Genomic DNA, 14,012 nt, shown 5'->3' with positions numbered 1-14,012 from the left:
TTATTGCGCACCTTCCGCTCTGGTTGGTTCGAAGTTTCCAAAGGCGGCAAGGCTGCTCTGGGTAGCAATCTCAGCGAGGTGTCTAAAGTGAGGCTTGCAGACAACACTATAGGGCATTGCGCAGTCACAAAACTTAGTGGACTAAGTACTTGGCGGCCGTTATGTGTCGCAAGCGACAGGCAGTACATCTCATGCATTTTCACTCTCTCTAGTCCAGGAGCTGTTGATGCCGATGAGTGATCAACGTGTAGAACAGGATATATTTGCGAGATAAATGAGATCCGAATACCGAACTGATTGCAAGTCGCTCTCTGGCTGCTTCGTGAGAGTGACACGTCGACCCATCAAGAGCAGCTCCTTTCGTATCGCTTTTGCAACGAAAAGCACGTGACTTTCAACTATCTTATCTAGAACAAACATTTGCAAATGGTTATACTCCGACGCCTGTCCATTTATAGACAGGCCAATTCAATAGTCAATCTCCTTTGATATGTGTTTCTCCACAGCGATAAAGAACACACACGAAAGAGACTGTAACTCTGCAAGGCTACGCGTTTCCCCATCAACGCTCCACAGTTGAGTATCCACCCTATTTGCTACCAGAAGCTCTCCAGAGCCATCCCGTAAGACTGCCAAGACAACTGTGTGCTGCAACGAATCAAAAGCAACAGTATCCTGCAATAGGATATGTGAGGCTGAGTTCAAAATCAGTGTAGGTAAGATCTTCCCTTGATTGATCAGCGTTTTCTGCACCATTATCGACCCCGTTGCCTTGCAGTTCGGGCACACAAAAGACGGTTCTAGTTTTTCTTTCAGGAAATTCTCTATGCAATCTTTCAGTGTGTACTGCATGACCGGGAAGACTCTTGGGCTAGATCGAAACACACTACAAAGATCGTGACTCCGCGCAGTAGGACTTACAGAAGCATCAAAGGAGACAACGCACTTAAGGGAGCACTCCGTAGTTGGAGTCAAAGATAAGAGCGTGCTTTGGGACAGAATGCTGTTGCGTGCAGCCCCATCCGGATAGAAGAGGGCCAGCCGCTGGCGCACGATCCTGGCAATGTTGTCTAGGCTCTCTGGGCACACAATGAGCGGAATTGAAACACTCTCTGGTGAGCCCTGAATAAAGATGTCAACGATCACGTCTTTCCTATCATCCGTAGGAAGCTCTTCTGGTAAAACAGGGGCAACGATAAGGCAATGGTTGGCACCGAAGTTCAGCCGGCAATAGCGCTCTAGGCTTGCGCTGCGGTCCTGATCACCGGTGTCATCTTCCTCGGCAAAGATGTCTGCAAGCCCGATTATTTCCTTATCTATACTAAGGGCTGCAAGCGGAGTGTCTGGTGGGAGTTCAAGAGTGCTCGTGATTAATTCTTGCAAGTAAGCGGCGCTCAATTTGGTAGAGAGAAGGCGGAAGTTGAAGATCGGAGAACCATTTGGAGGAAGTACCAGGACTCTAGTATAATAGGCCGTCTCTGAGAGCGCCGCAGCATAGCCTTCGCGGGAAGCCGTTAAAGGATCAGCATCCAACGCAGGGGTCTCTATTTCCAAGAGAGAGTACTGCACGATTTGAGGATCGGCCGAGTAGCCACATTCCTGGCAGGTGGTCTGTGAAGACAGTGATCCCGAAACGGGTGAAACCTGAGCCGACACTGAGTGAAGCGCCTCGACCATGCTTCCATGGTTCTGTCTGCACGCTCGGAGCGCAGTTGCTGCGATTTCAGACGCATCCAGGGGGAGGTATCTTTCCATGCGCTTTTATTGCACCATAGAATTTACATGAAAGACTTGCAGCGCGTACTAAAAGCTACATACTCACTTTGACGGCTGAGAGCGCCAGGACCAGGCTCTCCCCCATTCTCTTTATTTCGTCAGCACTCAGCAGATGCTTTACGGGGGAGAGCACGAGCTCACTGAGGGAGATGATGTCGTAATCCCGGGTGCGAGGAGAGCACGATATCTCATTACCCAACGCGCTGAATATAAGGCCGGCCAACACAAAGGGATCAGTGATTTCTTCATGCCGAACGGAGCGCGCTGCAGAGTATGCTGCTTCGCGCTGTGTGGCATCCCGATACAGGGGATGGGAATGTGATTGTGTGCCGTCAGGGAATAAAACGCACCTGTTGCTATACCAAACGCAGGAGCTAACCCTACGCGTCTTAGGGTGTACAGCCAAGACAGCGTCTCCCGGCAAAAGGACTCCTCCCAAGCGCAAGGGGAGGACATTTGGGGCTGGGAGCGGACGGAAGAGCTGAGAGATTTCCCCAGACAACGGGGTAGGTGCATCAGAATCGGACACGACAGAGGCGGAGCGAAAGAGATTTGGTTCTAGACTCCGACCCGAGCATACGCTTCTGGTTGAGCCCTGGTGATCAACAGACTCCTCGTTTAAACAAAGAGAGGGTGCCATTGGAAATTGCTTGGGTGGCTGGGGTAACGGTGTGGAGAGAATTGTTGCGATAGGGGATTTACCAAGATACGATTCAGCACCAGGCGTTGTGGGCTCCAAGTTCTCTGTGTTTATACTGGCAAATGACGAAGATGAGAGTTCGTTTGAGATGCACACGTTGAAGTGGAGGAGGCGAGCGCAGGCAGGCTGTGCAAGCATCAGGGACAGCATCCGCTGAGGATAAGGCGCACTGACCATGTCTGCGGCGTCAGTACCGTCGGTGCCGTCTGACAGTGGAGCAGAAAAGCCATCTCGATCGGAATCCATACCATCAAGCAGCCCTCTGCCCAGAACAGCACTAGTCGTGACGATGTCGGGAACAGAAAAGGGCAGCGCAATCTGGCTGAGAAGCTTGTTTTTCCTTCGGCGAAAGGGGGGCGGGTAAAAGGCTGGATGCGCCTGATTGGCAAGGTATATCTGATGCACTGCCTTGGCGCCGGGAAAGCATGGCGGATCAAAGGCGGTAGTGGCCGGCCGTGCTACAGACCGGTATTGCTTCCTCGGTGGATCGCGTATCTCGAGCTTTTGGAGAGTAGCTCCCCGCAAAAAATGTCCGCGATGGTCTGTCCGGGGTATCCGGGGGACGTAGCATGCGGCTGATATGGGTGGCGTTTTTGAAACCACCCGGGACGAGCCAGGTGCCCCCAGCGTCGGGGCTATGGCTGTGGGCTCCATATCATCGTCCGTGCCCGAGACTGATTTATCCCTTACATCTAGACTATTCTGCACACTCCTTACTAGAGGCGTCAGCTGTGTGCGTGGAGAGTGATAGTATCTGTCCTCTAGCATCATGAGATCCGCACCAGAATTTGCATATTAAATTTTGCATTAAACTTTTAAAAACGACCGACTCAAACGCTTACAGATACTGTTACTACCGTCCATCTAGATGCTGTACATTCTTGTTAAACGTGGTAAGGACGCATACTATATCCTCGTAGATCCTTCTGGGAAGGTGGGGGACATTTGCAGAATACTAGGACGTCTAATTGGAAACGACCCCCAAGATATCCAACTATTCCTGAACAATCAGCCATTAGACGCAGATTACGGAATATTTGACCTTGCCATGGACGAGCGTTCGTCCGTCACATATAAACTGAGAACCGTTGTCGGCCACGATGCAGAAATGCAGCCCGTGTATGAATATGTTTAGAAGCCCTCCCGAAGCCAAGTCGCTGGGATTGCTGGGGGAAGCGAGCCCTAGAACTCATTTAGCCGCATCCGCTTTAGAGCTTTAACTATATTTGGGGCTCTCGACAGCTCCTGAAGGATCGGGATGAGGGACCTGAGAGCTCGGTCCTTGCTGGAGCTCTCCCACGTGCTTATTGGAATAGCGTTCTCAGGGTGCTTCTTATAGCATGTCGGGGTATTGTCCACTATTACTGTACGGTTTACGTCCCTGCCGAGGATGCTGAGGTCCTTGTATATGATTCCGTCGGACTTATCACATGAGCAAGAGTCCCTGTAGAGAGAGTAAGACACGATCTTGTTGCGATCGAACTCTGCAATGATCGGCTTTGCATAATCTTCAATCCCTGCGGTCATTATTATTACCTCCCAGTCCTTGGCTACGGATGCCAAGAAGTCTTCCAGATAGGGCCGCTTTCTAACCCATGCTATAGTGTATAATTCTGTCATTCCCGTCCCCGTTTCGGTCAGATGGCAAAGCCTCAGTGGAACTATGTAATCGGAGCCAGGCAAATAGAGATCAAACTTCACTGCAATCAGGGTCTCGTCCATATCCAATACCAGGGTGGGCTTGTTGTCATTGCCGGCCCGCGGAGGAAGAATTGGTGCGTCCTGTGCCGTTTTGTATTTGACCGTGACCGCCTCTAGTAAATCCACGACAGACTTCTGTTTCCTGGGCTTTTTGTCCTCGGGAGGCCTCCAGCCCCCTCCCTGGGAGGTGTTGTAGGTCTTTGCCAAAGAAATTTCTGCGTCGTCTCCTTGAGCGTCCCCGCTACTACCGCAGCAGCCTCCGAAGGCACCACCTCTAGTTAATGGCCTGTCTAAGGGTGTCGCCATTTTATAATATTTACCTTGAAGCACCCCTCTGTCATCGCCCTGCTCAGTGGCACTTATAAAACAGTGCAGTCACTTAGTAATCCGAACCACTGATCCGCTGAAATGGCTAAGGCAGGCTTCTCTGGTTAGGTCTGGCCAAACTTTAATCTGAAATCTTTAAAAGCTTGCACAGACTTTGAGACAGTAACGATGCAGTTTATCGGCAGGCTACGGGAGCAGGATAGTGACGCCTCTTCTAGTACGTATCAGTTAAAGGGGCTCTCAGATAGACGATCCAGCTCCACCGCCACCTACTCCCCATCTCATATGGTCAACCTGCGAGAGGAGCTGGATGGGGCGATAACCCTTTCCAGCGTGGGAGATATCATTGAGTACAGCAAGCATCCATATGTGATACCTAAGTTAACCAACGCGAGGTACAAGTTGCCCCCCATCCTTGACAGTGGACTTCCGAAGGCCCGCGTCAGTGAAGATGCGCAGGCCGAGGCAAATGCTTTCACCCCTCTCATCCCTGGCGATCTTATACCGAACAGCGCTTTCGCACATGAGGCTATCAACCCAATTGATAAAGATATGTCCCGCTCAACCACACTGGCACGCGAAAAGACCTTCACAGAGCGTGCAAGCATGGGAAATTGGCAAATAGCAACCGTAAAGGACGATGTAGATCGAATACGCATGCACATCGTTGGAAGTGACGGGGACAAGGTGGGCACAATCAAGGTGGCCAAGACACCCGCCTCGAGGCTAATGAATCTTAAGCTGAGTATTGAGCGGCTTATTTCGCTGGACGGGTTTGACCCGCTTTTCTCGAACGACCCCGGAGCGCCGGACGAAGAGGCAGGCGTACCCATCCAGACGTTCGACTGCTTGGAGCAGGAGGCGTGCAGCCATACCAAACTGGACTGTTTTCCCGCAGATGTCCTAACGGACAGCGAACAAGATGAAGACAAGGGCGTTTTCACATCAAAGGGATCTGGTGACTTGTCGCCTGCTGAGCATAAGTTCAAGCAGCTAAACCCTATTTTACAGCGTGAGAAAAAGGGCATCTCTGACGTCGGGCAGGCACCAGTCAAGATTTCAAACCATGTTCTTCACTACCGTACAGACATGAAGATTGTTGAGCAATTGGATAAAATAAGAAACATGCGAGAAAAGTCGGCCATCATAGTTAGGGACCACGAGACACAAAGAACGTCTGTGATTCGCTCCAATAAAGCGGTCCCCGGCAGAGTTGTCAGTCCGGAGGAGTACACCACAGTTGCCGAGCTCATCGCTGATATAAATGCTGATGAACAGGACCCACTCGGCTTAATAAGCAATGAACCGTCTCTCAAGAGCGGTCAAGCAATCAGCGAATTGGAGGCATTTGTCATGGCATTTGACTCTGCGCTGGAGCTGTTGCAGCAGAAGTATGACGAGTACGACGGCCTCCAGGGTGACCAGCGCTTGGAAAGCATCTCGAGCCTTTATAAGCAACTTCCCAGCCTGCTTAATACTCTTGAGAGGTCCAAGGATTACCTCGTTGCACGCTCTGTGCGTCGCACGGGTAAAGTTGACCTCCTGAAGACTCAAGCGCGAGATATGGAAAAGCGCCTTAAGATCACGTTGGAAGAAAACAAGAACTTGTATAAAGAGCTTGGTGACTTGCGGGCTTCATATGATAAGGTCAAAGAGAGCCTCGCCAATACCATCGGCTCACTGGACTCACTGCAGTATGCTAAGGCTAAAGTGGAACGGGAACTGAACTCTCTCCAGGATAACTATGAAGCCATGAAGAAAACCAGAATCGCCATGGAGGTGGAAATGGGAGAGCTGGCCCTCGAAAAGGACGAGGCCTTTGCTCGATCTAAACGACTTACAGTTGCAGCAGGTCGGCTTCGCACAATAGCGGACAGCGCAGTCACGCGGGCGCAGAATGCAGAGAAGCGGGTCATTCTAGAGATCAAGGCCAAGCAGGAACTGGAAAAGGCCTACAAAAAGGCTTCTGAAGAGACTAGCTTTCTGATGCAGAAGTTGAAACGGCAAGATATCCAGTACAAAGGAGAACTACAGGAGTTGGAGCACGAGATCACTAAGCTAAGGGCTGTAATCGAGGATTTGAATGCTGCGGAGGATTTTCAGGCAATTGACACCCGTACGGTCATACGCTCCATCATGGAATCTGGCAATGCCTCTAAGATAATGCAGATGGCAGCAGAGACTGTGGAAACGCTCAGCCTGCCAGAAACGGTGATACATATATGCTCCTCTTGTCCAGAGATAGACCAGCTGGGACTGGCGTGTCTTGTCCACCTTCTCAGAACTCTCCGCGATCCGCCAACTATCCACCACTTTTTCACCATCATCAATAAGGAACCGCTGATAACAGTTGTTAGAAAAGCTGTGGGTGTGCAGACCGTGGCTCAATCTAAAGCAAGCTATGAAGGCTATCCTGCTGCTTTTGCACCGAAGAACGTGTCCTTGAAGAATCTATACTCCAAGCAGCTGGGCCAGGCAATTCCGGCGTACGCTTTAGACTACAATCGCCCAGATAGTATTGTTGAAAAGGATGGAAAGACCAAGCAAGATCTGGTCAAGGAAGAGCGTACAGCTATTAAAAACGTTTTGAAGACCGCAGCGGGAGATGCAGGGATAGACGTACTGGGTGATGAGCACGTCATAGATGCAGGACTTGTCCTGGGTAGTCACGGAGCAGAAACCCCTCTGAACATAGCTGACTTGGTTAGTCAAACAGTTTCCGCCCACAATAGCGCGTTTAGAGCCAACAAGTCAGGCAAGCAGCTTGCGTCGACCGCATCCAACACCATGCCGAGTGGCGAGAAAGAGAGAACGCGAACGCTTGGTACCAACAAAGATCTGACCGAAGAGGATAACAAACCAAAGAAGATTTCAAAGAAGCGTAGCTCCAAGCCTTCAATTGATAAAGCCAGATCTTCTGGCACACAGAAGGGCAAAGATACCGTAAAGAATACTATCATAGCGCAGGCACAGCAACGTACCCAAGATCTTGCTGATTCCAGGGACTCGTGTGTGGAAAGCAATACTGCATCTGACCTAGCATACTCTGCTTCCGATGAGTTGGGCCTTGTTATAGACGTCCCTGACGCAGATACCAAGCAACATCTCGCTACCTCCTATGTGCGAGAGACCAGCTTAGAGCTGGAAACACTCTCTGCCGAAGACTTCGAAAGAATGATGGCTATCTTGACCGATAATATGGAGAGCGCACGGATAGCGGCCCAAATCAAGATGGTCCTTAGCTACATGCTCTTTAAGAGTGCCTTTTGTGACGAATTCAAGTATCTGTTCCTAGATTTCTACAATTCTTATGGCAGTGATTTCGCCAAACCTAGCATGACCGACGAGGAGAAGCAAGACATAGTGTTTTCATTCGTTGATGACTTTAAGTTGCGTATGCGCATTCTTGATGACGAACGAACAGAGATCTCACACTTATCCAGCATCCCGTACAATTTACTTGACAGCGATCATGCGCAGGGGGACAACCACCTGAACGATCCACCGTCCACTATAGAAGAGAAGGATAACAGCGAAGCTGTCACTCTAGATCATACAGTCCGCGCACAAGAGCGTCTGCAGGGTGTCCCTCAAGTGAACACTGTCGGCGTCGAAGCCAAGGTCACTACATCCAAGCCACGGCGGAAGCTCACCTTTGTCGTGCCCATGGTGAGCCGTGCCACAGAACACATGTACGCAGATATTTTGATGGCGGATGATTTGGATTGCGAGCCAGAACTACAACTGGACAATTGCTATGCAGACGAATGCGTGGCAGCAGAGGAGATAACAAGTGACAAGCAGAGCTTTATTGCGGACCAAAGCTGTTCGCAGCCACCTGTGACTGAGGTGAGCGACCAAGCAGTGCAACAGACCGTTGCCACCCAGCAGCACATTACCAAGTATGCATACATAGATGCAGCTGGAAAGACGCGCCTCAACGATACCACAAATGCAAAGGCCATTAGACTAAGGAACATCAAGAAGGGCTTTGCTGAGACAGTTCGTCGAAGAGCTGGGGCTCTTAAGGATAGAAAAGCTTCAGCAGAGAATGTCGATAGCCCTGGCCCCTCTGTGCCGATACCCGAGCAAGTGAAATCGATCATGAATAGAGTAGGCCCGGTCCTCAGGAAGGAAGACAAAAAGCTCCTTTACAAAGGCTTTAAGAAGCGCAGCTCGGAGGCGCTTGTGCAAAAGGAGAAAGATGCTACAGGAGCAGCTCGAGAGCCTCCACCTGTGTCTGCACAACAACAACGTTTCTGCTCTTCACCAGACCGTTCAGATCGACCGACTCTCAGACACCTTGGTCTCGAAACGGTTCCGCCAACGACTGTTGACGAAGGCTTGTCTGCAATTGTCTTCTCTGATGAGCATCCTCGTTATGTATCTCGTGCGACAAGCGCCATCATCACCGTTCACTCGGATGCTGCACAGTCGTCTGCATACTTTTCGCAGGAAGCGATGGACAGCTTTGACAACGCTATGAAGCATGCAGAGCTCAAAGACTTTCCAAGCGGATTCACTCTGGCCTTCCACAGCACTAAGGATGCTTTAGAGAGAAACCCTGAGAATGCCCTTGCCTCTAGCCATAACTTGCTAGACGTGGAGAAAAGCGTATCTAAGCATGTGTCCGACTCCGTTGTAGATCTTTTCAGCGCTACCCAGGGGCTGCAACAATCTCTCAAGCCGAGCTCTACTACTGACTTTCTTGTGTGTACTCGCAATTCATCAGCACATGAAGCAAAGCCTTCTCAGATTTCTTGCTCCAAACCTCCTGGTCATGATACTAATCTCACGCCTAAAGACCTCGACAACCCGATAGAAAAGGATCCAGTCCATCGTGGAGCTTCGAGCGCTGTCCCTGTCAATGTTAGAGAGTCTTCCTCTTTGAAGCAGCTTTCTGAGCAATCTATTTCTCGTCTTGGAACTGGGCGTCAGTCAATAGATGAGCAACTTTCTGTCCCCAGTTCTACAAGCAAACACTTCCTGGCTTACCTACAAGATGCCAAAGGAGCCCCTGTTCCTATCTTAGTCCAAGGTACCAAATTCTATGGAGACCTACAAAATTCCGATGTAGAAGTAATCTTTTCCGATCTCAATGGTACTGCTACAAAACCTTGCACCAAATTTAAACCCAAAGCTACGCATCTGTTATCTGCTAATCGGGAGATCCTATCCACCGGAAAAGTACCTGGGCAAATGGCTTCTGCAACATCAGATCTTATCTTCTCTGCGTATACCTCCACTAACGGCAAGCCAAAGACAGAGGAGCCCGCTCAACAGCCGTCAGAATCCTCTTCGTGGAAAGAGCAACTTAATGAACTGACTAATCTAGATGAAGAGTTAAACACTCTCACCGTTGAACTTCAGGAGCTTATAGACCGCAAGTCAACTGGCTCCACATCTCCTAATAGCCGCTCTGTCAAGCTGCGCTCCCAATCGAAGCTTCGTGCACTGAGTCTAGAAGAATGTGCAGTGCAGACAAATGTCACGTGTGTTTGTAGAGAATTGTTGTACGAGGACGTGACTATCGATAAGTCCGAGTCGCTACTAACTATTAAACCAGAGACAATGGTCGACCTGCACATTGTCGTAAGTAGTCAGTCTGATCAGCATGAGAAGGTCCCAGACACAATACCAGACAAACCACTCTTGCAATGGAACGATGTTCTGGAGCGCAATCCCGTGCTCTACCACTCGTCCTTCATAAGCGGCTATGCATTTGGACACTATCCCCGTGACGACCCTGCTATGCGTTATAATTTTGCAAAGCAGGAAGAGATCCAGCTGTTCATCCAGTCGTTTTCTCAGTTAATCCAGACCGATGTTATTTCTATCTGCTCTTCCGACAAAGATGTCTCTATTTACAAGCCTCTGTTTACGCCCCTGAAAGCCCCCAAGATAGTATCTGTTCAAACAGATGTCTACTCTTACCACATTGACAAGCTTGTGTCTGCCGTCCGTCTAGCGCGTGAGGTAACAAACCCGCGAGAGTACCTCCGCTATGACAACCCGAGGCACTTACGGGGCGTGGATGTCTCATGTATTAATATGAACACAAAGAGCAACCTTCCTACCATGGACACGTCACATTATGCCACAGCCCAACCAGAAGGGCCTCAGAATAGGCACCAGCCATCGGCCCCGCACACAGAAGCAACACAGATTACTGGAAATAATATCTTGCCAGGAATAATTGGACCGAAAAACCTGCCCCTGCTGCCTAGTGCAAGGTTGCTACAAGAGGCACAAGGAAAGAAAACAAGAAGATCCGTTTTAGCGGACTTTGCTGACAACCCTCTTCTAGCCACACAGCAGAGCACCCTGCCCGACTCTGAAGAGAGCCAACCACATCCAGGCACATCCGGTCTTTTGGCTGCTGGTGGACTCAATCCGTCGAAGTATCCTAGGACAAGTGTTGTGGAAGATTTTCTGTACATGAACAACCAGCTTACATCTGCTAATAAGGTGGACAATGCCGTTGACGGAGCGTCCGGTGGAAAGCGAAATCTTCTCCAGGTGACCCCTCTTTTCCCTTTTCAATCAGCCATAAATCTTGTGGAGCACCCTGATAAATACCTTAATTCGAGTCTAAATACTAGCCTCGATGATCAGGACGATGAACTAGATCCCACACTAGATGGCCAAGGACAGGAGCTCAACACACTGCTCCGTCAAACATCAAGCAATAAGTTTGCCAGAATCGTAAACAAACTACGGAGAGGCTCGTCGGGCGAGTTCCTACTCCATACCGACTTGCCGGCCGTGCCAGAGGCTGAAGCTGAAGGAGATAACAAGAAGTACATTCAGATAGCCCAGCCAGGCATGCTGCCTAGTAATTCCGAACACGCAAAGCTACTGTCAGCAGCGTACCTAAATGTGCTTGCACAGCCGGAGAGTAGATTTATCAGTAACTTTGGGGTATCGCCTATCCGACCTTTTATTATCAAAAACAAGGCAAGTACTAGAAAATTCTTTGGCTCAGATCCTTACATGGCTAACCACACTGCCATATCTATGGGAATTTCGCCTAGTGAAATCAAACACATCATCCAAAACAGTAATGTACTTTTCGCCAAGCAACGAAGGCCCGTAAGTAGGGCAATCAACTCAGTCATCGGTGTGGCGGACAACACAGATCCCTCTTCACACTACAAGGCATTATCCACTGGAACGAAGGCACTCACCAACGTCTTTGTTACCGCCCCAGAGTCTCCAGCACCCTCTCCAACAGCTAAGCTGATGCATCAGGATAGAAAGCAACCCGCAACAAATGATCTTCTTATTGTCACTTCACTCAACAACGTATCTCCTACTGATTCGAAGCTTGTGCAGTTCACCGGTCCAATTCCGGTGGGATCGGTACCTCATCCCAGATATGGCTCCTTGACATATATGCAAGCTAATCCACTCAACATTACTCCGTATTGTTACTTCCTAATGCAGACAACTCTAGACAAGATCTTTGCCAAGTACACCCTGTCTACGAGCTCAAATCAAACATCTCTTCTTCAAATGCAGGAATCGTCTGACGACAAAGTGCTGAAGCCGGCAAATACTGCTACAAGACAGATCATGTGCTCTCCGTGCCTCTTGAGCAGTAGAGTTAAGTTCCATAAGGATTTGGCTGCAACATCAGCATTGCAGAAGGCTACGATTAATCAGATAGATACCGAACTCAAAAGGACCCAAGACGCCAGCATGGGGTCCCCGATAGTGAAGCCACTGGCCAAGCAGCCGGCCACCCTATTGCCGACTGTTGGTGATCAGGTCTCGTTCGTTCGGCTATCTTCTGCAAGCCTGCACTATGCATCAGATCGCGGAATGCTTGATGTGGACAAGGGGGCAGGGAGCTCGCACGACCTCATGGCGCCGATAGATTCGTTACCTATCATCTTCAAGCTACTGGAGCAAGTTACTCTCACCCCGACCCAAATCGTAACATCACTGGTCAGCAAGCAGGCATACATCAGGATCCCAATCACTGCATGCTATCTAAAATCACTTATATGGACACTCAAGATTATTCGAATGGTACTCTATAAGCGCCAAATAGCCACAGAGACTATCATTATCGCCCGACACGATGAACACAAGGCTGAGCATTTAGTGGAGAAAAATCTACTCACTACCAGTGTTGGGGCAGCACCGATGGCTGACGAACACATCACAACAGCATATGAGTTCATGCTTGTTCCTGGGGAGCTTTGTAGAGAAGACGCAGAATCTCTTCCTCACTTTTTGGTGTATTGGTGCAAGAGCAGATATGGATTGCGCTCCCTTGTTTCGAGCTTGTTATACTGCATCATCGCAAATGTTATTTTCTATCAGTACGAGAACGATGAAGTATACCTGTTTGCCCGCATGCTCTTCAGTGACTTAGATAACGACTACTTCTTAGCATACTTGGATCTTCGTAGGTCGCTTCAGCTCAACACATATATTGCTGACAGTGCTAAGGAATTACGTGATGCGACCATTAACATCCTTGAGCCAATCCCTATCACCTCTATTGAGCCCCTGCTCAGCATCATGTTCACTAACTGGGAGCGAGCTCGAAGAGAAGATTTGGCTGCGTCTATCATAGGAAGCGTTTATGATAGGCGTACTCGATCAGCAGAGCAATACAGAGAGCTCACTATACCATTCTCCAGGGTTGTAGCAATAATCTTCTATGCTTACTCCTCTTTCAGGAAGACATTATATCAGGCGCTGCAGACAATCCTTTTGCACTTCGGCCGAGAGCACGGATGCGTCAACAGAATCAACGAGGCTGCTTTCAGAGAGCTTTGCAGTCACACCATTAAACAGTGGAATTCAGAAGTGATAGCCGAGCAATTCTACAGCTTTAGCCAGATAGAGGAGATCCCTCCGTCGGCTGCCCTCATACGGCCAGCGCCCAGTGCGAGCTCTGTCACTCAGCTGGCGGATAAGCCCACCGCGCTCATTCCTCAAGACAACGATGCAGAGCTAGTACGCAAGCAAACAGCTCAGCGATTAATGGACACAGACAACTTCATCGACATGTTTGTTAGCAACCAGCTGGGTCGGTTTTTGACTCTCTCGACAGACATCCTAGAGACAAGCGTGGACTCCGAGGTAAAGCGCAGCATCTACATCACCATGCGGCTTTTCGATCGCCTAAAGTCTCTATCTGAGGAGGCGTCCAAGCAGCTCATGTGTGAGGACATACTTAACGGGACCGCAAGGCGAGTAGGTGTGATCAGGAAGATGAAGGACAACCTTGCTGTTGTGGCGAGTGACATCACGTGCTACGATCACCACCACGCACTGCTAAGCATCAAGCACGCCATAGATACTATCCTTGTCGGGCTCCTAGAAGTAGATGCGGACAGTGTATCTGCGGCATTGGGGGGAGCGATTACGTCCTTGGAGGAGTATTTTGCTAACCAAATAGTCGACGACATTATTTAGCTATGTAAATTACTGGTGCTAGGGCAACCAGTCTTTGGCTCATAAGGAAGGAGATGGACGGGCAAAAATAGGA

General features: G+C 49.6%; 5 protein-coding genes across 5 annotated transcripts; 2 read left to right on the top strand and 3 right to left on the bottom strand.

Annotated features, from left to right (window-relative positions):
• Nucleotides 1-468: 468 nt before the first annotated feature.
• GL50803_0023694 (uncharacterized protein) lies at nucleotides 469-1,755 on the bottom strand (the record flags this gene model as incomplete). The annotated part of the gene is made up of 1 exon (XM_001706750.1): nucleotides 469-1,755. One exon carries the CDS (start codon nucleotides 1,753-1,755, stop codon nucleotides 469-471), a length of 1,287 nt encoding a protein of 428 aa, XP_001706802.1.
• A 55-nt stretch (nucleotides 1,756-1,810) lies between these two features.
• Nucleotides 1,811-3,247, bottom strand: GL50803_0014906 (uncharacterized protein; the record flags this gene model as incomplete). Its single annotated transcript, XM_038045799.1, has 1 exon — nucleotides 1,811-3,247. The coding sequence occupies one exon, from the start codon at nucleotides 3,245-3,247 to the stop codon at nucleotides 1,811-1,813; it is 1,437 nt and encodes a 478-aa protein (XP_037902320.1).
• A 97-nt stretch (nucleotides 3,248-3,344) lies between these two features.
• Nucleotides 3,345-3,611, top strand: GL50803_009219 (uncharacterized protein; the record flags this gene model as incomplete). Its single annotated transcript, XM_001706751.1, has 1 exon — nucleotides 3,345-3,611. The coding sequence occupies one exon, from the start codon at nucleotides 3,345-3,347 to the stop codon at nucleotides 3,609-3,611; it is 267 nt and encodes an 88-aa protein (XP_001706803.1).
• A 47-nt stretch (nucleotides 3,612-3,658) lies between these two features.
• GL50803_0014905 (Nuclear LIM interactor-interacting factor 1) lies at nucleotides 3,659-4,483 on the bottom strand (the record flags this gene model as incomplete). The annotated part of the gene is made up of 1 exon (XM_001706752.1): nucleotides 3,659-4,483. The coding sequence occupies one exon, from the start codon at nucleotides 4,481-4,483 to the stop codon at nucleotides 3,659-3,661; it is 825 nt and encodes a 274-aa protein (XP_001706804.1).
• A 189-nt stretch (nucleotides 4,484-4,672) lies between these two features.
• Nucleotides 4,673-13,939, top strand: GL50803_0092602 (uncharacterized protein; the record flags this gene model as incomplete). Its single annotated transcript, XM_001706753.1, has 1 exon — nucleotides 4,673-13,939. One exon carries the CDS (start codon nucleotides 4,673-4,675, stop codon nucleotides 13,937-13,939), a length of 9,267 nt encoding a protein of 3,088 aa, XP_001706805.1.
• Nucleotides 13,940-14,012: the final 73 nt, after the last annotated feature.

Source organism: Giardia intestinalis, chromosome 5 (genome assembly GCF_000002435.2).
Source record: "Giardia intestinalis strain WB C6 chromosome 5, whole genome shotgun sequence".
Classification (NCBI taxonomy): domain Eukaryota; phylum Fornicata; order Diplomonadida; family Hexamitidae; genus Giardia; species Giardia duodenalis.
The sequence above is the reverse complement of the archived record's forward strand: the minus strand, read 5'-3'. Positions and strand labels throughout refer to the sequence as shown.